Source organism: Strongylocentrotus purpuratus, unplaced genomic scaffold (genome assembly GCF_000002235.5).
Source record: "Strongylocentrotus purpuratus isolate Spur 01 unplaced genomic scaffold, Spur_5.0 spur5_scaffold_5, whole genome shotgun sequence".
NCBI classification, from domain to species: Eukaryota; Metazoa; Echinodermata; class Echinoidea; order Camarodonta; family Strongylocentrotidae; genus Strongylocentrotus; species Strongylocentrotus purpuratus.
In genome coordinates this window covers 41031594-41058740 of record NW_022145611.1, presented here as the reverse complement: position 1 = coordinate 41058740, position 27147 = coordinate 41031594, and the positions used below count along the sequence as shown (strand labels likewise).

Sequence of the window (27147 nt, the reverse complement as noted above, 5' to 3'; positions counted from 1 at the left end):
TCTAACTCATAACCTTCCCATTTTAATCGGATAATGCTCATACTTTCACCAATTTTGTTCTCTTGTTTTTCTGCTTTTATTAACACCAAATAATTCAGGGTGGATTTCCCCTTGGTAACATTGTTCAGATGAGAGAAAATGGTGCTAAGGTTAGTGACTTCAATGCTAGATGCACAATTAAAGATAATCTGAAAGTTTGAGTGAAAAAAAAACATCATTAATGATGAAAATTGGGAAAAACCGATCTGATCGACTCCTTAATTCTCCCAACTATATTATCATAATTTAATTTTATTTTAGATGAATGTAAATCGTCACAAATCAATGAATTGGCTCTTTATACCATTCCAGACATTTAAGTGTTGACAGATTTAAAAAAACCTGTCTTGTGTCATATTTTCATGGAAAAACGATTGGGGAAAACTCAAAAATGGTTGGGAGAATTTACTGTTAGAGGGTTTTGCACAGTGACGTCTTCAAAAAAATTGTGCATGTTAGAGAGTTAGTACAGTAGAAGGAATAATATAATAAGTAACATTTCATACAAAAAATTACGCAGTTTTTCATAAACCTTCAACAATGTTACCGAGTCACTTTAATACGACAAAAGGTAAAAAAAGGAATAATGTAGAGACATTAGCACCATTTTCTGTGCCTTTCAGTGCATTCAGCAATTGGGGTGAAGTCATCAAAATTGAATAGGTTATCAATGTAACATGATATCGTCAAGGTTTCATGATCCTCCCCCGTGTATGAACTTTGAAGTATCTCTAAATTCTTGATGATTGCTAGTAATAATTACACACATAGCAAAAAAACAGCTTAAAGGGCGCCACTGCGGCATGAAAAGGAGAAAGAGAGATACAGAGGATAAAGGGGAAGGAGAGGGATCTTGTGAAATGGAAGAAAGAGACTAAACACGAAAAGGGGGTAAAGGAGGGTTGGCAAAATAGAAAAAGAGGTAAATAGGTGACCATTTTAAATGTAGGAGGAATTTATTCAAATAATGGGAGGGGCCATTAAAACAAAAATGGTGACATGCCCTAAGTGTGAAGATTAATGGGGATGAACATATTATTAGGCAAATTATTATGTTATATCATGCAAATCAAGAACAGCGTTATCAAGATTTTAAAAAATTAAAACATGGGATGGTGGTTGAATATTGAGAGAATCAAAACGAGCGAGAGAAATAGAAAGAGAGAGGAAGAGAGAAGGGAAAAAGGAGGGGGAGAGGGTGAGAGGGAAAGAGGGAGAGAATGAGAGAGAGAGAGAGAGAGGAAGAGAGAGAGAGAGAGAGAGAGGATGTTTTAAAACAGGGATCAAAAGGTGATCTTGCAATAAACCTCAACAAGTAATTTGAAGAAAGATAAAAGAATCATAATGCATGAGTTAGAAATCGAATATGTAGGAAGTTATTCATTCGAAAATGGGGCAAGAAAGCAATAACATAATGAAAAACGGTACATGTGCAAATGATACTCTAAGAGCAACAGCAACTAGGGGAAAATGGTGATGTGTAACTATGGAAGATTTTGTCATTTCTCATTTCTCTGTCAAAAGAAAACTGTTCCTTTAAGAGAGCGCATGCACCAGCCGCAAGACTAATCGAAGCGGACTTAATTTTGTTGCTTTCGATTGCAAGGTATAGAAAAGGCTCATTCTATCACAATCCACCATTCACATAGCTCTCATCAGAAGAAGCGTAGTTATTTAACTTGTCAGGTTTATTCTTCATATCAGTTTTCCTTTACGGTCATTCAAGAGGGAGATAATGGTAAGTCTACTCGTTCCATTTTTCATTCTTTCTTTCACATGTCGCTATTTGTGACCAACAGAGAAAGACTAGATTTTCTTTCTCGTTCATTTTCAAGACACGCATATTAGGTTTCTTACCTTCGGTTCGGTGACATGGCAATTTTTTTCTTCAGTAAACTTTACTGAATGGGCTTGTAATAAAATTCCTCGGATCAATTTCAGGCAAGATTTGTTTTCCTCTTAAGTGAAGATATTATATCGTCTGGGAACAGCAAACGTAGAAAGCTTTCATCGCTTGATTTGTAAGAACGTCGTACTATTTATCTGCCAATCATAGTTGGATGTGGAATTGACGGTGAGACCTTGTACGCATTTACCATGCTTATTACACAAAATAAAAAGCCTCTTCGATGTTTGTTTGAGTGCTTTTTATAGAAGAAAGTATTTTTTTATGTCCGAAGATTGGTCGGCTTGTCATAAAGCGGGATTAATCACCACTCCCCCATAATGAAATAAGAATGGTATATGTGTCCTGAGTTTGAACCTATATATTTTCCTTGGGATTAAACATTGCTGAAATTCATGTTCATATTATGTTCAGCCATATCCTTATATGAGCCAGTTTTGTAATCAAATGATTTAGTGTGTTAAGTTTTCATCAATTCTGTTCTTTTAATAATTGAACGAAACATTTACTTTGTGTGGGGAGGAATTTATGTCACATTGCTGTTTAAGATCCATGACCATTATTAACACTGTGTATTACTTTTAATGTTTGAGAAATGTTCCTTCTTTAAATCATGCAGTATAACATGTAATCGAGATGTAAATCTAGTGGAAAAGAATCAATCGAAATGCACCTTTTCTACCCGAACAGTCGTATGTAACATGATATTCATGTTTACTGTCTATTTTAACCAATCAATATTCAGTGTAACAACTGGGGAAGAGTTCGCATACATTACACGGGACCGCATTGAAACAAGGAAAGAGTTCACGCTCTAATTCGATATCTGAGGTGTCAGTTTATATCATTATGAATTAGGTCATAGTGTTGCATTGCTTTGACGTTGGAATATAAGATGAGACACATCAATATGCAATAAATGCGCCCATTATACGAGGATGCATTATTTATAGAAAGTTGAATCGACCATGCATGATGAGCGGTGAAAAAGAAGCATGTGTAGTGCGATGAAGTACGTGTATATCATGATATTAGAAGTGTACCAAATAGAAAGAGGTCTCATATTGTTGGCATCCTTCAAAACAAAATTATTTCAATTTGTTGTCTTAACTATTCTGTTTTCCGATTCCCCTTACACGTATGTTAAAACCTCGTTAACATGACAAATAACGGTGAAATTTATTGTATCATACTAAGAGTAGAATGACAAATATGAGCCTTTTTACCATTACTAATGTTTCTAGGTTAGATGCGGTATTAAAGCTGAATGATCCCCGGTATTTAATCACGTTTAACGATGATTATTAGGCATGAACACAATAACTACTGTTAAAAATCTCGGCAATCATGTTTAATAACATCTCTATGTCTTATATGTTTGTATTTTATGTCCTGTGTTGGCAGTTAAAAGCCTTGACCTGGACCACTCTTATCATAATATCTGTGACTGTGCAATTCTTTTCTGTTTATACTATGTTTCTTAATCGAAGATTGACAATAAGGTGATACACAATCAAGGCAGTTAGAGAAACCAGTTATCCACCTTTTCTGTTTCTTTCTCCTTCTCTTCTTTTTACTCCTTATTAATATACAAGAATATTTTTCGTGTATTCGTCCCACTTATTCCTTTTCCCCGAGTTTCTCCTAAATTGACCCCCGTATTACTCTAACCCTGTTGCTTCTTATTTAATATTCAAGTGTTAATCATATTCTTACCGCGATATTCTCTTGCAGAAAGGAATATCATTCCGTTATCTCCTCCGCATGTTTTGAGCAAAATGAGGGTGACAGTATTTTCAGACTGCCCTATACCCCCATAGACTTCTGAAACCGCCTTATCCTCTATCAGTCTTCCGAGACTGCCCCACCCTCCATCAGTCTTTCCTGACGGTCCAACCCCAATCGACTTCTCAGACTGCCCCATCTTCCATCAGTCTTCCGAGACTGCCCCACCCTCCATCAGTTTTCCGAGACTGCCCCACCCTCCATCAGTCTTCCGAGACTGCCCCACCCTCCATCAGTCTTTCCTGACGGTCCAACCCCAATCGACTTCTCAGACTGCCCCATCTTCCATCAGTCTTCCGAGACTGTCCCACCCTCCATCAGTCTTCCGAGACTGCCCCACCCTCCATCAGTCTTCCGAGACTGCCCCACCCTCCATCAGTCTTTCCTGACGGTCCAACCCCAATCGACTTCTCTGACTGCCCCATCTTCCATCAGTCTTCCGAGACTGTCCCACCCTCCATCAGTCTTCCGAAACTGCCCCACGCTCCATCAGTCTTCCGAGACTGCCCCACTCTCCATCAGTCTTTCCTGACGGTCCAACCCCAATCGACTTCTCAGACTGCCCCATCTTCCATCAGTCTTCCGAGACTGCCCCACCCTCCATCAGTCTTCCGAGACTGCCCCACCCTCCATCGGTCTTCCGAGACTGCCCCACTCTCCATCAGTCTTCCGAGACTGCCCCACGCTCCATCAGTCTTCCGAGACTGTCCCACCCCCTATCGGTCTTCTCAGATTGCCCCATGCTCATCAGTCTTCTGAGACTGCCCCACCCTCCATGATTGATTGAAGGATTTTATTGAGTATTATCTATTATCGCAGTCCAAAGACTGAATTGCAATGGTTACAACAGTTTACAATGTATATACATGATAAAAGCAATTATCCAATAATATATTAAAACAGTCTAGGCAATCAACATTGAAATTCAAATAAAAGTGATCAAACGACAATTATAATGGCAACTATCATTAATTTCAATTAATAAGCAATGGAAATCTTAACTGAAATATTCTAATATACTATTGAAAGTAACATTAAAACCGTTACTATTACGAATTTGGCATGCCGAAGGGTTGACTTGGTGTTAATGGTAGAACATATTGGAAATATTGGAATTGAATTTCGTAATGGATAAGAAATAAAGTGTATTACAACAATGCAAATTCACGAAGAATATTGAAGTTTGAAATTCGTAGATAATAAAAAAATAAAAATTAACATATTGCACTGGCTTAAATACTCGGTGATCGATGGGAATTCATTCATATTCCAATATTAATCGTTATTTCAAATTCAATGCTATTATTATAAATGTTGATTCACAATTAAATATGAAATAATTGAAAATTGATTTAAAAATTCAATGTTTAAACACCTATTGCACAATTACTGGCAAATACTCAAAAAGATTTAAGCACTTTACTCTATATAGCAGCAGAGTGAATGTCAGACTTACAATATTATTGACTTCAGAAAAAATGTTCGTTCAGAGTCCTTACCAAGTCGACTTCTCAGACTGCCCCATCCTCCATCAGTCTTTCGAGATTGCCCCACCCTCCATCAGTCTTCCGAGACTGCCCCACCCTCCATCGGTCTAATCAGATTGCCCCACCCCATCAGTCTTCAGACGGCCCCGCCCTCCATCAGTCTTCTCAGATTGCCCCACCTCATCAGTCTTCTCAGACTACCCCAACCTCCATCCGTCTTCTGAGACTGCCCCACCCTATCTGTCTTTTCAAATTGCCCCACCCCATCAGTCTTCTCAGACGGCCCAGTCCTCCATCAGTCTTCTGAGACTGCCCCATCCCTTATCAGTCTTCCGAGACTTCCCCACCCTCCATCAGTCTTCTGTGACTGTCCCTTCCCCTCATCAGCCCATCTCTTTCTCATATGCTTCCACAAGTCAAGTGTTCATAATGTGTTGTCCCTGATACTACTAGCTCAAGATGACAAAGCGTGTACCCAAAATCTAATTATGACTGCAGCAGATACCCTCGCTGTTTCAATCAAAACTTTGATAATGAGATTCATTTGCCCATCTAACGAGGATCTAGCCAACAATACACACACTACGCCAACCTAATCCTTCTAATACATCTTATTTGCATGTGCTCATCTCAAAGACCGAGTCGTAATGGATCTGCTTTGAAGCGGCTTCAAAATCGATTTAACACTATTATGATTTATATCAGAGAAATAATGGCTAATTAGTTTACACGTCAGAAATTTCAGTTTTGTTTAAAGGTTATTTCTTTCCCAGGAAGTGCTAAATTCTTCCTTATTTAAGTAGATTCCAATTCTACTTTTTAAAGAGTGTAATTCTATTTTTCTTTAATGATTGCATGTAATTGTCTGATTTCCTCGACAATGTATCATGGACCAAATGCTAATCAAAGCTTTTCCATGGAAATTTGAATTTCCGATAGTTTTTTTTCTAAAATAAAATGTATACACTCATCATAATACACATGCATGCTTGCGAGATGTGTATTTACTCATTCTTTGAATGATAAATGCGTTTGGAATCCAAAGATGTATACTTTCGATTAAGAGAAACTGGCGTTCAAATCTAATAAGCCATATCGGCATAAAACGCTCGGAGTAGGATGGGGATAAGTGAACCTCCCTTATACTTTATATTCAATGGGATAAGATGTGGAGTGTATAGTAGAGGTAAGTGATAGAGAGAGATGGAGCTTGGTTGGAATTATTTAGGTGGATGGCGTGAAATCGGACGGGGTGGATAAGAGCTGAATGGAGCTCTTTTGTCGCCCTTATATCGACACCCTTTTATTTTCGCCACTCCCGACTAGAGACGATGCTCCACATATTAACCCTGATAAAAAAATCAAAGATTGTATTTCCAGTCGTCCTTGAATAGGAATGGCACGAGAGGGGAAAATAGAAACACAGGTAATCAAAGAATTTGACTTGAGTCTCACAGAAAAGCTTCGTTCCCGTCGATCAATATTTATTATGAAATTGCTTCTCTCCTTATTGAACGGAGACTTGGTTTAATGCACCGTGTGTTCTAGTTTGCTTAAAGGCCATTTATACTAAAGGCAAGAGTCTAAATTATGATGAAATACATTGCGATTATGTTAATCTTTTGGGTGTACACTCTAATGTATATATTAAGAATAGAAATCTACTCTTTTTGGAGTCATATTACTTTATTTTCAACTGGTTTATTGATTTTTGTAAACATACGCTCAAATAGAAACTTAAGGATGAAACAAATTGAATTTACAAAAGATTTAAACATTACATTAAAATACTATTCATTGAAAACCGGTTCAATAAAATAGAGTAATATACAAAGTAGGAATAACATCGCACAAGAAAATCAACAAGGAAATTGAAAAAGACAGGGAAATGAAAAGGACAAATGAAATAAAGCTGGAAATAGAAGAAGAGGAAGAACATAACACTACAATCTTAACCAGGCAAATATGAAAATAGACACATCTTAAGCTTGTTGGCATTTTTATCTTCTCCAAAATCGGTATCGTTTTTTTTCTTTTTGCGAAAAGTATCGAAATGTGTGAAAATAATTTATTTGTATTTCTTCTACAGGCTGACCAACTTACCGAGGAGCAAATTGCAGGTATGTAATAAGCAAAGTCACTGCCAATATATTGAATGAAACATGAATTCGTTGTCTCGTCGATAAGCTTCGCACGCAATGCTAATATTAATATGTATCTTCAAGTGTTTTAGTCGAGTCTGGTCTCGAGGCCGTACTGAAATGTCCTTAGCCTTGGCAGCGGACCGAATCTTGTGTCCAAAACATAATCATGAAAGGTATAACATTAATATGTGGGGACCCCGAGACTCGGAACTGCCGGTCTCGACTATATCACTGGTATCTTCACAGTCTATTGTGCACACTAAGTTATGCAAAGAATGGTAAATTACGTAAAAATCTATCCCATCTGTTTTCCTTTAAATTGTATTCGATTGTTTCACAACTTACATGGATGGGGAACGTTGAGTGACACGTAGGGTCAAATGATAATCCATTGTATTACTACATATATCCCATTAGGTTGACATTTGCTTTTATTTTGAAAACGAAAAAAAAAATGGAAATAATCAGAAATCTGCAATACTTTTTGACTGACTTCATTATTCAAATGTGGGATTTTCAATTCGAAAGTTTTGTTGTTGTTGGTAATCTGTTAGATTTTGGTTTCTTTTCCACCAAGTCATCCCAGGTGTTTACATAAAATGATCTTAATGTGAATTCCAACCTAGTTTCTGCCCGCCAGATAGCAGAAAGAGGAGAGTGGTTGCGTGTGTGCCAATCTGTACAGTTGGCTTTTTTTAGCACTTTTCTCACGCAATCAATCTCTCTCTCTCTCTCTCTCTCTCTCTCTCTCCCCCTTTTATATCTTTTCTCCCTTTCCTCGCTCTCTCAAACTCTCTCACTTTCTTTGTGCTTACTCTTATAATATGTGTCTATATTTTATATATTAAATAAAATATAGACACATAGAAAAAATGTTAATTCAGAAGAGAAAACGATTCTATTTTTTAAGTTTCGTATTTCAAAGAAAAGTCTCACACTTCTCCTTCTCCCTCATTTCCTCTGTCTTCACTCTCCATTGTGTCATCTGAATTGTTTTCCTTCTCTCTATATCTATCTATCCCTCTCTTTTCTCGTTCATCCCCCTCTTTCTATGTCTTTCTCTGTCACTCACACATTCACTGTCACTCTGTCACACACTCTCTCTCTCACCCCCTCTCTCTCAACCCACCCTCTCTCTCTCTCTCTCTCTCTCTCTCTCTCTCTCTCTCTCTCTCTCTCTCTCCTCTCCCTCTCTCTCGCGATATAAAGCAAGCCAAACAGTATATCATCATTCTGTTGATTTGAGGTCCTTAATTCATCTGTACACATGGATTCACAATCACATGCATTTAGACTGAGGCAAGTCGACCACATTTAGATGATGTTACCTCATGGAGCCTGGAGCTTAGCCTCCATCTCGGTTGCAGCAGTTTTCCCCTACTATTATTTAACTGGTTTGTAAACCTGATGTTCCCAAAGAAACTTCGTCTTATTGAGACTGGATTAGATAGCCTAATTATATAACTCATATAGTAACATTCACACATTGCGTGCTCATTTTGAGTACAAAAGAAAAAAAGAAAGAAAAAAAAAACCCTAATCAATTTGGCTGTAGGAGTGCTTTTTATCAACTGTATTTAATAATACACGTATTTAGTTAGTATTATGCATTAATAATTCTTGAAGAGAAACAAATTATCTATAGGCGGTGGAAAACTAAGTGAATATTTAAAGTAATAAATCACATAATTACAATTAAAAAAAGTATATATTTTAAAGACCACTCAATCTATATCTCCGGGATTGCTATGTTCAAGTAAACTTCAAATGTTTTTCATTCAGCCAAAAGTGGAGAGAAGACTGATGTATAGGGAAAATCCCAAAATCACATGTTTGTTTTACTGTTTTATGATACCCATAGCCCGGCGGCATTTCCAAATTTAGTTAGCTAAAGATCAGTTTGCGGTTTCATCTTCCTTCATAAAATGAGGATTGGGGATAAAATCGGAGAGAATGCATAGTCCTTCTTTTTCAGGAAGGTGAGATTTGATGCATTCATTCCTCCAATCCAAGGACATGCGTCTCGCCTTCTTCAATAAAATTTAAAAAATTCAGTTTAACAAGAGTTTGGACCATTGCAATGGCGCAAGGCAAAGTGCACGTGACATTTTAGAAATAGAACGAAGAGACACCTTTTAATTACATTTAAACTTGATTAACTGTCCCACTTCGTTTAGATTCATGATTTGTACCTTCGGCAAGCGAGAAAGTTCCCCTTTTTAACTTAGTTTCATTTTTTGCTCACTTCATATCTAACGGAGATGACGTCATTGCGGTCTACTTGTGCACTTTCAAGATGTCATGGTACTAATTTTCCCTCAAAAGTTGTAAATATATGATATCAAACATCAGGAACCTGATATTCAATAGCGTGATTACTGGATTTGCTTTCATGGTTCTTGTTTGTTTTGCTTTCAGGCACAATTAACATAGCTTTTTTTTTAATAACAGCATTATTCCCCTACGTCATACTGCTGATATATCAAAATATTTTATATTGACCAATTGTCAGCTGACATACGCAACTTGCGTTGAAACGCAGAATGTATAGTGATCGCTCGATAAACAGGAAGACATTAAATAAGACTGAATAATAATTCTCACCGCGGGCGTAGCGTGGGCCCAGCCACTGATGGAGAGGGGGGATGGGGTTTCACGAGGGGCACCAACTCTTACTCGATGACTGAAATGCGTATTAACAAGGCCATTGATTCTCGGAGGGTGCGAGAAGGGATCCAATCTTTACTCCCCCCACCTCTCTCTCTCTCTCTCTCTTTCTCTCTCCCTCTCTCCCTCTCTTTATCTGTCTCCCTCCCTCTCTCTCTCTCTCTCTCTCTCTCTCCCTCTCTGTATTTCTCTTTCTTTCTCTAGTTCTACCCTCTCTCTCTATCTCTCTATTTCTCTTTCTTTCTTTCGCTCTCTCTCTATTTCTCTTTCTTTCTTTCTCTCTCTCTCTCTCTCTCTCTCTCTCTCTCTCTCTTTTATTTCCATATTTCGGCATTGATGGAGCATGGGACCAGATCTGGCCACTGATTTTCTCATCTTCTTTGTACCTTTCAGAGTTCAAGGAGGCCTTCTCTCTGTTCGACAAGGATGGTGATGGTACAATCACCACGAAGGAGTTGGGTACCGTCATGAGATCACTTGGTCAGAACCCTACCGAGGCTGAACTACAGGACATGATCAATGAGGTCGATGCTGATGGTATGTTAACGACGAGGGGGTGGTGCAAGAAGTATCTAGTTAGAAAGGGGTGGGGAATCATTCAGAACAACAAAACAAGAGTTTTTAATTTTAAAGAGATGAAAGGAAAGTTAAATAAAGAAGCTATGGATTCAGAAGGAGGGAAAAGGTAAATGAGAAATCGAACGTCGACTTGAAAGACTTGCGGTCTAACACAAGAGAGAGAGAGAGAGAGAGAGAGAGAGAGAGAGAGAGAGAGTGAGAGCGAGAGATGGGGTGATGAATACAAACTTCAAAGGAAATATAGCATGCATGTTCATGTATATAAACATACCTATAGCCACATTTTCAACAGGTGAGGTGCTAAAACACAATTCAGGCTACCGAGAAAAAATATAACGATTTACATTCATATCCAATGTATTGATACTAATACTTATTTATTTCTACAAATCAGTTAGAGAGATGTAAGATGCACATTCATGGAAATGTATTGATTTGTAAATAGTTTGACAGAAAAGCAAATTTTCCATCAAACGAACCGATGGAGAATGAACTTGGGGGCTAGGACTCCCTGTCCCCTTTTCTACATTGCTTATACTAACGGAAAGGAAGGTAAATAGGAAATGACACTTAAGATGATGGATTATGAAACTGATTATAGGGAAACAATCAGGAAACGACCATAATAAATCAGAACATCTAAGGGTAAGACCGAAAGAGGAAGATCGTGAATAGATTGTCCTGTCACTTTGGTGCCTCTTTAATTACTTGGTCTGCATTAGTCCACCATCTTCTCCCCCTTCTATAATTCCTCTTTATAGCCTTTATAGTTGGTGTCGCCTTCTGATTGTTTTCCTGTATTATAGGGGGTGTGTGTGACTTCGTGCGAATTAATTGAGGATTGGGCGGTGTCTATATATGCATTGCTTGTTATGAAGGATTCAGTGCGTGTCAGTGCAAACGAACAATGCTTATACATTCGACTGAGGATGTCTTATTCTGAATATACAAACACCAAGTATCTTTTTTGTGTTACATCCAAGTTTTCTCCATGATTATAAGTTGTTTTATTATCCACATACTATTAATTATGGATAGTTGCTTTTAGAGAAATAATATTACGTCAAAACAATTTTAATTCATCGCTGAACAATTCAATTTGGGTAGTTATAATCATTAGCTAGTTTGATGGGAGGGAGGGAGACAGTTACACATCAGATAAAGGTGTCTGAACAATATACATGAAAACTGCCATAGGTAAATACCTTTTGGATATCTCATAGGACTTATTTATACACAAAATTCATACATGTAAATTAAGAACGATACGAGAGTGGTACGAAAGATCTTGTTTTTAAAACTAGGCCTTATTCTCCTCATCACCTGAGTGCGTTGAGTGATTCCACAAATCAGACACGTCTTCATCCTCCCTTCATCCCAAGGGGATGGAGTGGTACACGTCATTGGGTCTTCTAATCATCCATGTGTACCTCTCGACTCAAACGTGTAATTAGCAAGCTTATGCATGAAGATAAGACTAGGTAGGTTAGTAGAGGTCATACATAATCAATGTTGGGCATAATTATGAGGGACAGCTATCACTATAAATGTGGGCCCCCTCTTATAGAGAGTTGCGATTAATCCAAATCAATCGCAAGTCTTCCAATCAATCGTACGTTTGCATTCTCCTATCTCGTATGAACATACATGTAGTTGCAATTGATATCAATTGCAAATAAGTTACGATCTATATCAACTCTTTATAAGACGGGATCCTAGTCCATTTTTATCTTACCATACATTATCATTCCTTTTCAAAATCTCATGTGTTATAGTGCAGCTCTTTTTTTTAAAGATATAAATTTCGCAAACTCCAAACTCCACAAACTCCAAAATGATTGACAACAAAAGAGGCAGATGATGGGGACATAATTATAAACAATAAAAAGCTGACGGGTAGCTGATAAAACATCTATCCCAAATCCGAAACTTCCCTTATCTGTACATATAATCAGCACTCTTTCAGACCAGTTACCCAAATTCCTATGAATATCAAAACCCATTTTTACTGCAGAAACTCTAATTCTACTGGTGTTATTCGTTTGTACACCATAGGCCTAAATTCCATTTACATAATTAATGTTCAGCAATGAATTGAAGATATTCCAACTACCGTTCCTATTCTCGCTTTTGTAATTTAAAAACAAAAATCGTCTTTGTGTTCTGCGAACCGAAAAAGCATCTCTTATGCTATTACGATTTTGTTTATAAAGGGAATCAATAGAATTTCTTTTGAATGGCGCACTCATTGTGGAAAACATTCACAAATAGCATTTCCGAAGATACATTAATGGATGTATTGAGATCACGTAATAGGACGCATGAATTTTCATTAAACTGTAATCGATACGATAACATCCTGTATGGCCATAATGTGACTTCATTTCGAATCAGGCTGGCAAGACACTCCACTCCCTTTGTGCTCTCTCCGATCTTATCCCCAAAACTTACTGTATAAAGTTTAGATATTAATCAACATGCATAGCGTCATGTTTTGTGCAGACAAACCGTATCCATACCAATTCCCATCCGTTCATATATCATCTTTTTCCTTGTAATGAAAATGTATTAAACCCGTCTGGGGCACTGAACTTTCGCCTTCTCTATTTTAAGTCACCGTGCGATGATAGTAGCATTTCTATGGTGTCCCTGTGGGAAAATAGTCTGCAGGAGATGGGACCGTAATGGCTTGTGACAAGATAATGAAACAACAACATGGCTTCTAGCTGGCAAGGAGGAACTGAGTATGAGCCTGCATGCAGCGTGTTTACCGCAATGAATAGAGCATTTAGTGATATAATGTCACAACGCTTCCACTTCATATTGGCTTTTGGGAGCGCCGAAAATGAGGATCATTCGTATCTGCAACAGAACACGCAGACAACAATTATGGATATCATGATTTAAACGCCAAATCTCGGATGCATGAGAGATTTTCATCAGGTGGTTTGGGAAAAATGTATGGTGTCTTGCTTTCTACAGTGCGACCGTGTTTTATCATAACTTAATCACGATTATAATTAATAAATGACACATATTTTGTAAAGCTTAGATCCTCCTCTATTTTGATGCAACTCATATGATGCATATTTCACGCATGAGTGATTAAAAGCAATTTGAAGGAAGGAAACCAAAAAGTCATTTGGCGGGCGGTATCTGAATTTCGAAGAAAAATTCACATTTCTAGAAAGTTCATTTTCTGCTCTTTCATATGACACCTCAATCAGGAAAAATGAGCCGGGAATAACAAAGTTCTGTTTGTTTAAAGTGATGCTTGCATTTCCATAATTTGATTAAACGAATTCGTTTTCATTGACTCCGTTTCGTAGACGATCAGACATAGACGAAAGACTTCATGCATGGCTGATTGTCAATGAAATGGAGTTAAGTTTTTTGTCAATTCTGCTTGTTGTTACGGCAGGCAGCCAGTGAAAACGAACTTTTTAAATCAAAGTATGGAAATGCAAGCATCACTTTAAACAAACAGAACTTTGTTATTCCTTGCTCATTACAAGCATCACTTTAAACAAACAGAACTTTGTTATTCCTTGCTCATTTTTCCTGATTGAGGTGTCATAATATATGAAAGGGCAGAAACTGAACTTTCTAGAAATGTAATTTTTTCTTCGAAATTCAGATACCGCCCGCCAAATGACCTTTTGCTTTCCTTCCTTCAAATTGCTTTTAATCACTCATGCGTGAAATATGCATCGTATAAGTTGTATCAAATGAAAGAGGAGGATCTAAGCTTTACAAATATGTGTCATTTATTAATTACAATTGTGATTAAGTTATGATAAAACATCGATAATTCTCGGTTTCGTTTTTTCTGGGTCGCACTTTATAACTGTCTAGCCCCCCCCCCAATAAAACAGACAAACAAACAAACAAACTAATAAACACAATCATGGTAAGTGAACTCCATTTTCCTTGATATTGTGCTTCTGTGTGATGCATGGAGATGCAAAAGACCAATCAACAAGGACATTTTTTGAGAATTTTAAAAAGATCAATCCTTAAATATTCTATAATTTATCTACATATTTATTCATTTATTTATTGCTGATATTTATACAGGGTGGCACATATCACCAATTTGGTGGTCTTCCATGAGTCCCTGTTTGGTAAGAATAAAACAAATAAGAGCAGCAAAAACAAAATAGACAAATATACAAGCATATAAACAGTTATAGTATAAATTAATTGGTATCCTCATGAAATAACTGATCATTCAATAATAATAATTATTATCCTTGATCATTCAAAAGAAATATGTGAATGGATAATCCGTGTCACCCATTAACTCTAGGTGCAGCTGTAATTTTCTCTATTCTCACCGTAGGCCACCATCGCCTATTGATATCTTAATGGTTTCTCACCTATAGAAACAGATCTATATCCAGCTCTTAATACTTTAAAGCTTTAATGTAAATCTGTTAATGCGAGTTCTTCTGAGCTTGACCAATGCATGGTCTCTTTACGGTGAAAGAGCTATAAGTTCCTCCCTAGAGAGCATCTTCTACTATTCTTGGTAGCTTCAAGAAATGGACAAAATTCATGACCTTGAATTCGATATAATGCGTATGTTTCGTTGCCTTGGTAACGCGTTTTGGGGCCCATTTGCTTTAGCGCGCCATCGTCTGCAGAATCGACTCTGTAATCACCGTTCTTTCTAATTCCATCTTTATCAAGTTTAGAAGGTCAACACAGGAATATTTCGATTGCGCAGGGCTGAGTTTGTTATTTTTGCATGTCTAGTAACATAATTTACAGGTAACAAATATAGGGTATTTATATAGTTTATACTTTCAATTGTGACCAGTGACATTTTATTAGATTAGTTTTCTCATACATTATCGTTCTCCTGCTCTATTCACCTCTTTACTGTTTTGGAAAGGTTAACTACCATGTTGTTTTTTGCTCTATTTAGGTCAAACGCTCTTTTCTTATATATTCCGGCAATAAATGAAGCGTCTCTTTTTCTGCAAGATAGCTATAGCCTATATTTAATTTATTACTTTACTAATTCACTTTTATGCAAGCCAGTATGGTCTCGATATCCATGCATGTTTCATTCCACATCCATTCGTAAATAAAACAATAGTTAGGGCTGGAATGAAACCAGAAATTAATCACTGTGTACCGTCATATTTTGTGGAGGCATTGCTAGAAGATGCAGGATGGGCAGCGAGGTGATGGATCAAAGTTACCCACAACAATCACATTTTAAAAACAAGCAAAAAGGGAAAATGCCATGAGATTTCATGAAATGATACAAAGGTTTCAAATAAAAATCATGGAATCCTGTAAATTTCGAACAGCCATTGTAGAGGGGGGGGGGGGGGCACATCCTGGTATTCTCTTTTTCTTAGTCCACGTACTAAGCCGTTTTATGTGAAGAAAAATATATGACACGCTTCATTTAAACCGGAAAGAGCATGCATGTGCATCTCCCTTTTTGTTTCATATTGAATATACAATCATGGCATCATCATGCCATGTGCTTTAATATTCTGACGGGCAAACATTCCTTCGCCTTGCTAATCGATTGATTCTCTCTACCACACAACTCACATATTGTGTTAACCTTCTGTTCGATCAGAAAAACTAAAACCTTTGGCGGATTTTGAACTGGATGTAAGCATGACGCCCAAACACTCAGGGCCGCTGTGTCACTTGAAGAAGGTGGCCTAGATGCTGCTGGCTGCTGCCACAATTAACCACTGCTTATGCTCGTTGGTATATGTTGCAGGTACTCCATCAGTAAAAACAAAACAAAACATGATAATCAATCTAATCTACCTTTAGGCACATATTCGACTTCCATTTTGTCTTCTCTTCATTTGCAGTTCTCTAAGACTATTTACTCTTGTTAATGCTGGTTCATTATTTACCCAGGTTTTTTGTGTACAATGTTTCATATCTGAAAAAGGTATTTGAAATCCCCCTGAAGTGTATATGTGAATACATTTTATCTATCATTTCATTACCCCCTTGATGCTGTACATAAACTGTTTGATGACTAGCGACAGTATCCTTACCGATTGACAAAATGTCATCTCAAAGTGATGTCTTTTGCTGAAAAAGTGAAATTTGCAACATTTTCAAGACAATAATGTATTTAGTGACGCATGAATAATTGTAAGATCATTGTAGAGTGTAGACATCATATTATTGCGGATGATATAAATTTCGTTTTCATCTGACATTCTCTTTCCAAAACATTGTCTTTCCACCCAAGGTTGGCTTGCCTGTTTGCATAAAATGCTCTGTATTAGCTTCATTAATTATGATGTGTGTACCAAGTTGTTTCCTGGATTCTGAGAATTGGGAAACCACAAGGCACCAACATTATCTCCAGCAGGCTGTTTTTCTGCTACCACAATCAAAATATGCATAACCAGGCTTGCAAAGCCCCCATGTCACTGAATTTACATAATTACTGCGGGGAAATTTTCCGTCCTGTCACAACCACACGGATGAATACATTCATCAAAGTTAGGACACATACAACAACAACAAATTATCCCAAAGAATATGCAGTCTGTTTTCTGTATTCACACAAACATTTTTGCTAGGTTTATATTTGGGGAAAGGTCATGAACTTAGCGTCTTTTAGGTGAATGTTATGACATTATGGCAGTTTTTTTCTCGAGATTTCTCCGAAAATATTATTTTTCATTACACATGCATACGATCCATTCAAACTGTGACAATTATAATTTCAAAGGCGGATTCCAGAAAACGAGAGAGGAAAGGGATACGGGTGAATGTTAGAAAACAGATAAAGTATAAAAATTATGCTTGAGTAGCATTAAATCTCACGCCAACTGCACATCGTACACGGATGTGTAAATATAAGATGAATAAGTGACTCTTGTCATGGATTGTCATGAAAGATTCAGGCAAGAAAAGCCTCGAATGAAAGAAACGGAGGAGCATTTCTGAAAACCTTTAAAGCGATCCCTTATCACCATGGTTACGAAGGACGGTTGAGGATAATGATATTTCTCCTCCGTTGATCAAAACTTCCGGTTTTGTTCTCGCTCTCTAGCGCCCTTTTCCCCTTTGATTCTCCGTAGTATTTTCTCATGCCAGTCTTTTCTCTATCATCTCTATTTTGTATGTCGTCCATTCACTTTTACTTTTACCATTTGCATATCTCTCTCTCTCTCTCTCTCCCTCTCTCTTTCTTTCTCTCTCTCTCTCCCTCTCTCTTCTGATCCCCATCCCATTTTCCTACTTCTTATCCATTACCCCTCTCTCTTTCCTTCTTTCACGTTATCCCGCTCTTTCTCCTTCGTTCTCATCTCTTCACCCCCCCCCCTCACTCTCCCTTTCTGTCTTTCTCTCCCCTCTCTCTCATCCATTCTCTCCACATCTCTCTCCCCTCTCTCTCTCTCTCTCTCTCTCTCTCTCTCTTCCTCCCTGTTTCTCTCACACTCTCTCCACCTCCTTACCCTCAATGTAAGCAGGCACTAATACTAATTTCACGCTAGGGCAAATACTCTTCAAGTAAACTCTCATTATAAGCACGAGCGGTGCAAAGGCGAGATGAATTATCATAATGGTTAATGCAAAGACTAAAAGAAAATTCTGAATGTGCGAGAACTTTTCTCGTCAACCTAACCATGAGTAGGTAAAACATTCATGTTCTGTCGCCTCGGGGAAACTAATGTATAGTGCTTAGAAATGAATATTTCCATCCGGCTCATTCCCCTTTCTTAAATCCATTTGTACTATAATTTTTCAGCAAGCGTCTCCCTCACGTTATCCCTCCAGTTATAAACTTGTTTTCCTTTCATCCTGGAGACAGCTCTTGAAATGGACGATCTATATCATGTATGCCTCGCCTTTGTAATCTGTTAAATTATCAAGAATTTTTGTTTTGCTGCGTAATTCTCCTCTTTACTTAATATGTGTGATACATCATTAGATGCATCCATCACTATGGGCAGAAATCTTCACGTAACTCATTTTGTTGCTGATGTTGTTGTTGATGATTATATCAATAAAGTTTCGATTACATTTTACGATTTTAAGATGGTTTTAGTTTATCAGATGTAGTAAAAAGCACACCTTTGTTTCCCTAAGCAATGCCCTTAAATCGTAAATGACTTACACGTGTAAAATAGCCCTATAGTATTAGGTTGTACATGTACTTTAGATTTTTATTTTATGATTAAGAACGTTTTCTCTTTGTTTAGAGTTTAGATTTGTAGTTAGTATTGTAAGTGCTTTGTATAATGTTACTTTTACTTTAGTTTCAGCTAAATGATTTGTTGAGTGCCGTGATCGTCAGTAACTGGCAGAGGCCGGTACCGGCGCTATATAAATAGCCATTTAATATTATTAATAGTTCATTCTCAGCTATCATTTACATGCAGAAAATTTCTTATACAGAATCATTCTATACTACCATTCCGTTGGGTAGTGAACCTCATGAAAGAGTTTACTACTAGTTGAGCGTAGATGGCGGTAATCGGGGGTACAGAAAAATAAAAACAAAATGATGAGCTGCATGTGGTGTTGGGAAGAAGATGAGGAAAGAGAAATGCGCAATAGAAAGGAGATAAGCATGAGAAGGCACAATATAATATATCAAATTACCATTTTCGTCTCTCTCTCTCTCTCTCTCTCTCTCTCTTCTGATCCCCTAAACGATAAATCGTACTTCTTATCCATTACCCCTCTCTCTTTTTTTCTCTCATGTTATCCCGCTCTCTATCTTCTTCGTTCTCATCTCTTCAACCCCTCACTATCCCTTTATGTCTTCTCACCTCCTTTTCCCTCTATTTCACTCTCTTCCCCCTCTCTCTGTCTCTCATTCATTCTCTCCTTTATCTCTCTTTAGTTTCAGCTAAATGATTTGTAGAGTGCCGTGATCGTCAGTAACTGGCAGATATACCGGCGCTATATATATATAGCCATTTAATATTATTAATATTTCATTCTCAGCTATCATTTACATGCAGAAAATTTCTTATACAGAATCATTCTATACTACCATTCCGTTGGGTAGTGAACCTCATGAAAGAGTTTACTACTAGTTGAGCGTAGAGGGCGGTAATCGCCAAACTTTACCGGAGTGATCTTTGTACTACGATGAGAACCACTGTTATTTAATGTCGGTGGCGTAGCCTGGTTCACTTATTATGGAAAGCGGGTGACACCTATTTAATTCAACATCGAATATAGTAAGGGTTTAAAATTGATTAATAAAGAAAAGTCTATCAACATAGGAATTAATATGTATTTGAACTATATAAAACAAGATCTTCTGCCTACAAAATATGATAATAACATTCCCTTCTTATTGCCTTAATTTATTCCTTCTTGTTATCCTTTCCCTGACCATTCGAATGAGCCCTTGATCAATTCCTTCCTCTGACATACCATTTTTATTGTGTGTGCTTTACAAGTTATACATATTTATTAGATCGTTTATATAAATATTATATTGCTAGAAAATAAAAGGGTAAAAAGAAAGTAGGTCTATTCATTATGTATTTCAACTGCTCTACATTTCTTTCCCTCAAGAGAAAATAATAAAATAAATTCAATCTTTTATTTGTTTACCTCCTTCTACAGGTAATGGAACGATCGACTTCCCAGAATTCCTTACGATGATGGCGAGGAAGATGAAGGAGACTGACAGTGAAGAGGAGATCAGAGAAGCTTTCAGGGTCTTCGACAAGGATGGTAACGGCTTCATCAGGTAAGTAATTTTGTTTCAACATGAAACACTTCATCGTGAAACACTTGAACAAATTTTGGAATGCATGGGGAGAAAAAGGATTGTAATGAAAGATTGATGAAAGTTATGGATGGTGATAGTGGTGGCGACGACGACGATGATACTACGGTGTAAGAATGGTGATGGTGAAAGAAAAGAAAATAAGGAGAAGAAGAAGAAGGAAAGGCGGTTCTTATATAAGGATGGTATCGGATTGGTTTGGTGAAAGGTTCGACGAGCAAGATAATGGAGTAAAGAAGATTATAACCAATAAATCAAATCAAATCAAATCAATATGAGATGTATGAATGATGGTTAAAATGATGGTAGTGGTGGTAATATTGATGATAGGACTTTGGACAAAAGATTTTTTTCTGTGCGTCTAAATTTATACAGGCATATAGGCCTACAGCTATTCATTATGTACTGGCCCTGGCCTGGCACTACCATCTTGTTCACACTGCTTGTGTTTTGTAATAAACAAGTATGTACAATTAACGTTACGAGCAAATCTAGTTATTGCTATCCAATATTAACTGGAAAGTTGCTTCACCATCACAAGTATTTAAAGGCACCGAGTTTATATTACTCGAACTCTTCAGCATGTTTTCACATTGAAATTTTGGTGTGTGGTGACATACACCCAAATCCGGGTCCAGTCTTTGTGAAACGTAACCGGCATTATTATTCGATTTCTGAATTTTATAAACTACGATCACACAATGGATGTAAACAATTACCTTCCACAACATGGAAAACCCTCGTCGAACTGGGTATTTCCAAACGCCCTACCCGTAATCATCGTGGAAAGCGCGCTGGGACGCGCAAACTCCAACCTTTTCAACGAGAGTACACTTATTTAACTTCGTCACTGAATGTCAGTCATCAGATTTCAGTTTTATTACAACCACACAAAACTCGAAGTATAGGTTTTGAGAAGAGAAGAAGCTGTACAAGCAATCTAATTCATATTAAACCCTCTGTCTCATTGAATGTGAAGAGAACTTATGATCTACCAATTCTTTATTTGATGAACGCGAGGTCAATAAAAAACAAAAACAAATTTGATGAAATTGTTGTTGCAGTTAATAATTATAACGCTGATATTTTGGCGATCACGGAAACCTGGCTGGATCCAGATACACCGATTGATTACTTCTCGATGGCCGGATACATGTCTTTCTCCAAGCCAAGAGTTGGGAAGAAAGGCGGAGGAGTAGCAGCTTACATCAAGCATCGCTTCAAACCACGGGCTCTCCCGATCGACGTACCTGATGGGCTGGAAGTCATCTGGATTCACCTGCGACCACCGCGATTACCTAGGAGAATCTCGGGCATCATAGTTTGTGTTGTATACTACCCTCCTAAGCACCCGACTTCCGATATATATATTGACCATATTGTTTCCACTATTGATCATTTATTAATACAATATCCAGAGGCTGGATTCACTGTAGTAGGTGATTTTAATGATCTTGATGTGAACCAAATTTTAGAAAATGATACTTTCTGTCAAGTTGTAAATAAGCCAACCAGAGGTCAAAATATATTGGACAAAATTATTACAAATTTTGATTACGCATATGAGCCTGTTGAGATCCTTGCACCGCTAGGGATGAGTGATCACAACGGCATCCTGTGGCGCCCTTCAGCCCTCTTCCGTCAACCTGGCAAGCTGACTAACGAGACGCGGACAAAAATAGTGCGCCCTCTAACAGATAGTGGAATCCGAGCGTTTGGCACTTGGATAACCCGTCACACGTGGGAAGATTTGTATCAAATCATTGACCCGTCGGATATGTGTCATTTATTTTATAATGTTGTGCGAGAACATATTGATCAGTCCCTACCTACTGTAAAGTCCCACACAAAACAAAAGTGGTCTCACATGGTTGAGGACTTGGGCTGCACTATTAGATTTTATTCCAACCACAAAATGGCTGCCAAGATGGCTGACATACAGTCCATCAAAACAATAATCACCAATCACAAGATTGGACAATAAGTAAGTAACCAATAGAAAAGCTTGTAAAAGATAGAGTGCCATGTGCCATGTGTGCTGGGTTGATATAGCTAAGAGATAAGGAAGAGTGTGTGTGTGTGTGGTGCTATAGCAGGTAATGTGCATGAGGATGAATGAATAGGGACAGAACAATAGAAGCCAAGAGCTAGCAGACAGGAGAGAATGAATGTAGGTCAGGAGTGCGCTAAAGCATATCGGAGTGGAAAGCTAAATGTACAGTGTAAAATAAACAAGTAACCACTTGGATCAGTGAAATTAAAACCTTACATAATATACCATCTTCACAGAAAAATGTCCTCATTTTAAAAGATACTTCATATGAACATGCCTTTGTTTCCGAAGAAGATGAGTCACATAAAATTTGCCTGAAATACCCGAACAAATCAAATCATGTAGTTTTCCTTCAGTACAATTCTCTCTTTTTTTCCCTTTTGTTTTTAAGAAACGACATCTTTTCATATTAGGGAAAATTAAACTGTTTAAAATGAAAGGTCACACATATAAATGTAGAAAATACAAGAAAATGGTATGCTTTCATCAATGAACATCTTCTAAACAACTTCCTAACTTCAACAGGTTCTATCCTTTTTCACCCTGAAAATTCCAGTCTGATGATTTGTAGACATAAACATTAAATAATTTCCTTTTTTTTCCTGTTCCTGTCATAAATGACAAAATATCAAATATTTCATACCCAATTTGGCAATTTTCAACAAAAAAACTATTAACAAAATACATGGCAATGTCTTCACCTAAAAAAAAAAAAATATCACTGTTTCGTGAATCGCTGTTAAAAATTCTTTTTAAATAAGTTGGCCAATTAAACAATGAAATACAATGTACACAGAGAATATGCATGCATTCTGACATAACTCTTTCAAAACTGTCTCAGATTTAAGGAGACATTATACAAATACAGTGTCTATGGTCGATATAATCTCGACTACACACGATTTATGTAATGAGAAAAAAACACATCTGATGAATTCATGTATCAAGAATCTGTTTTAAATCCAAACATCTAAAAACATCAATATAAGTCAAATGACTAAAAATGATGTTAAGAAAACAATGTAAACATGTACTTAAAATCAAATAATCCCATCAATTTTTGTCGTTGACACATTTATATAGTCCTTTTTGTAAAATAATTCAGGTCAACCCTGTGACCAATACAATCTGTATCGTACATTCTTTTCTTTTCTTTTTTTATCTTAAAATTCAGCACAATTGCAAAATGTGCAATCAAAATTTGACGTTTGAGTCCTTTTCCTGTAAATTAAAAAATAGGAGCAAAAATGAGTTCACCCAATTGATGTGTAACTAACAAATTCGATGGAAAAACACATGACAAAATGTTTGAAGGGTTGTCATCTTCTTTTTCCCGTCTAAACATTAAATACTGACAATTTAATCCTATCTTTACGGACAATTCCTACAAAAAAATATCATAAATCTTCCAAAACGTTCAAAAATCAAGAATTCTATCAAGCCTGATTTTCACTTTTCGCTGTCATACCTTGCATTCACCATGGCCCCATTGTTTGTGACAATATGTAACATATTGTCACAAACAATGGGGCCATGGTGAATGCAAGGTATGACAGCGAAAAGTGAAAATCAGCAAGTCTTTCAATCATCTATCACTATTGCAAACATTAGTTTTCGAAAGTCTTTACAGTTTGTAATCTTGAAACTTGGCGGGTACTTTAACCTGTCGACCAGATCTCGAACGTGCGGATGAGGACGGCTGAGGTTGGGGTTGGTCAGCGGATGAGGACGGCTGATGTTGGGGTTGGTCAGCGGATGAGGACGGCTGATGTTGGGGTTGGTCAGCGGATGAGGACGGCTGATGTTGGGGTTGGTCAGCGGATGAGGACGACTGATGTTGGCGTTGGTCAGCTGATGAGGATGGCTGAGGTTGAGGTTGGTCAGCGGATGAGGAAGGCTTAGGTTGCTCAGCTGATGAGGATGGCCAAAGTTGAGATTGGTGAGTCGTCGACCTCAGTTGATATTGGGGTCTGAGTTGAAGTTGGCCAACCGGCGAGGACAGCTGATGTTGGGTTTGGGTAGTCGGCAGGGATGGCCTAGGTTGTTGCTGAGGTGGGGCTGAGTCAATTAGCCTGGATTGGTGGCTAGAATTGGTTGGCTGGTTTGATGCTTGTTGCTGAACAGACAAACTTGACCGTGATGGTTGGTCATGGTTCGACTGCTCGTGATGGAGGATGCGATCTGGTGGTCGAGATGACCATGTGATATAGGCTGGTCCATGGCTAGTAGGTTGATTTGACTGCACCTTTCTCCTAGTCTCGTCTTCTGCTGGGGGACCTGGTGGGTACTGTGTCGTTGTCCTCTCAGTCCCATGTATTGACGTAGGCTGTGGGGTTGGTGGGGATGGTGGAGTTGACATCACTTGTGGGGCTCTAGCTCGATGCGGTTTCAAACGATTATGATGGACCCGTCGCTTGAACTTTTCATCATGGACATGAACTATGTCATAATTTAGTCCATCATCTGATGAGGAAGATACTCTGAAAGGACCTTTCCAGTTTGGTTCAAGTTTGTTCCTGATGTTGGTTGGGTCATGTAACCAAACAAAGTCACCTGTGTTGTACTTGGAAATGCGTTTTTTCACATCGTACTGTTGTTTCTGTTGTTGCTGTTGCTGTCGTGTATTCTGTATGGTGTACTCCCATGCTTTCCTCAATCGCTCAGACAGGTTGGTTGTGTATTCGAGGAGTGTCTTGCCAGATGACGATGGAGGGGGAGTTGAACAGGTGATGTTCGCAGGTGTACGGGCTTCCCTGCCATGCATGATGTAGTATGGCGTCAAACCTGTTGAGGCATGAGTACTTGTGTTGTACGCTAACTGGACTTGATTGATGTGAGTGTCCCATTCTCCTCCTTGATGAGAAATGTACTTCGCAAGTTGATCTTTGATGGTGCGATTACAACGTTCGACTATGCCAGCTCCTTGGGGATGATAGGGTGTCGATCTAGACTTTTTGATGCCCAATTTGCTGCATAGTTCTTGCACTAATCTTGATTCGAACTGTCGACCTTGGTCGGTGTGCAAAGTCTCTGGAATACCATGTTCTTTCACATATTCTTCAAACAGATGTTTGGCGATGGTTGGAGCAGTCTGATCTTTCATAGGGAAGATATTGACATATGTGCTGAAATGATCAGTCACAACGAGTATATAGCGAAATCCTCGTCTTGAACTTGGAAGCTCAGCAATGTCGGCAAAGACCATCTCCAAAGGGCGAGTAGTGGTGATGGGACGTAAGGGTGCTTGATGCTTAGGGGTTGGTAACCGGAAGGACTCACAAGCTGTGCATGTGTTGCAGAAATCAGTGATTTCCTTGTTCATGAAGGGCCAATAGCACATTGACTCTGCTCTCTGTATTGTGCGATGAGCGCCGAAATGTCCGGATGATGGGTCACCGTGTAACTCTTGAAGTACCCTTGGAATGAGGGAGTTTGGTACGACAAGTTGGAATGAGAGATTACCAAGCTTGTCTTTCTTCTTCCTGTAGAGTATACCGTCTTGGAGGATGAATTTGGGATACTGCCACAAGAGACGTCTAACCCGGGGGTTGTGTCTACGGATCTGTCGAATGGTTGGCCGCTCACCATTGTTGACGCATTCGATGACTGTACTGATGTCTTGATCTAGTTGCTGTTCATGTTGAACATCTACATCACTGTCAAGGATTACACCACGATAAGGATGAAGGACGTTTGGTGCAGACTGCCTCGTTGAATCATTGGGAGTAGATATGTTTGTTGATGAACGAGTCTCGACTGCATTACACAGTGAATTGGTCACCATGTGCTTGAGTAGCTGATCCGTCAATCTTGGAGTGACTTGGCTCTCTTGACTCGGGCGTCTAGATAATGCATCTGCATTTCTGTGTGATTGTCCTTTCTTGTGAATAAGGCTGAACGTGTAGGAATTGAGTTCCAATATCCATCGTGTTCTCTTCCCAGTTGCATCGTCTTGAATTGGGAACTTCCTGAGAGCCAAAAGAGGTTTGTGGTCTGTCAGGATAGTGAAGTGTTGGTGTCTCAGATAATGACGAAAATGGCGAACAGCTGTAACAATTGCCCAGAGCTCTCGATCATATGTAGACCATTTCTTCTGTGTAGCGCTGAGAGTTTGGCTGAAGTAGGAGATTACACGTTCTTTACCATCTTGAGTCTGTGAGAGGACAGCACCAACTGCATGAAGGGATGCATCCGAAGATAGGATGAACTCCTTTTCAAAGTCTGGATAGGCGAGGAGAGGTGGATTGGTTAGAGCTTCTTTCAGATGTTGAAAAGCCTTTTCACACTCTGCTGTCCATACAAACTGTTGACCTTTTTGTGTAAGGGTCGACAAGGGAGTTGCAATCTTAGAGAAACTTGGCACAAAACGTCGGTAGAAAGATGCCAGGCCAAGGAAGGATCGGACATCAGTCGGTGTCCTCGGCTGAGGCCAGGACTTGACTTTCTCAACGTTGTTTGGGTCAGGTTTCACTCCTTCGGTGTTGATTATGTGGCCAAGATACGTAACTTCTTTCTTGAAAAAGCCACACTTTGAGGGTTTAAGTTTGAGTCCAGCGTCTCTGAATCGTTGCAATACTTCTTGGAGGTTCTTGCAATGATCATCAAAGTCCTTGCCCATGACTATGCAGTCATCAAGGTATACAAGGCATGTAGACCAGTGGAGGCCATGTAGAACGGCTTCCATGAGACGCTGAAATGTCATGGGAGCGTTGACCAGTCCGAATGGCATG

General features: G+C 38.4%; 1 protein-coding gene across 1 annotated transcript in view; it reads left to right on the top strand.

Annotated features, from left to right (window-relative positions):
- Positions 1 to 1650: 1650 nt before the first annotated feature.
- Positions 1651 to 27147, top strand: part of LOC115929540 (calmodulin-like) — a 33786-nt gene continuing 8289 nt past the window's right edge. Inside the window, exons 1-4 of the mRNA XM_030998732.1 lie at positions 1651 to 1777; positions 7307 to 7337; positions 10422 to 10565; positions 20199 to 20325. Of these exons, the coding sequence (XP_030854592.1) occupies positions 1775 to 1777; positions 7307 to 7337; positions 10422 to 10565; positions 20199 to 20325 (305 nt within the window). The 5' untranslated portion in view covers positions 1651 to 1774. The remainder of the gene's footprint in view (positions 1778 to 7306; positions 7338 to 10421; positions 10566 to 20198; positions 20326 to 27147) is intronic.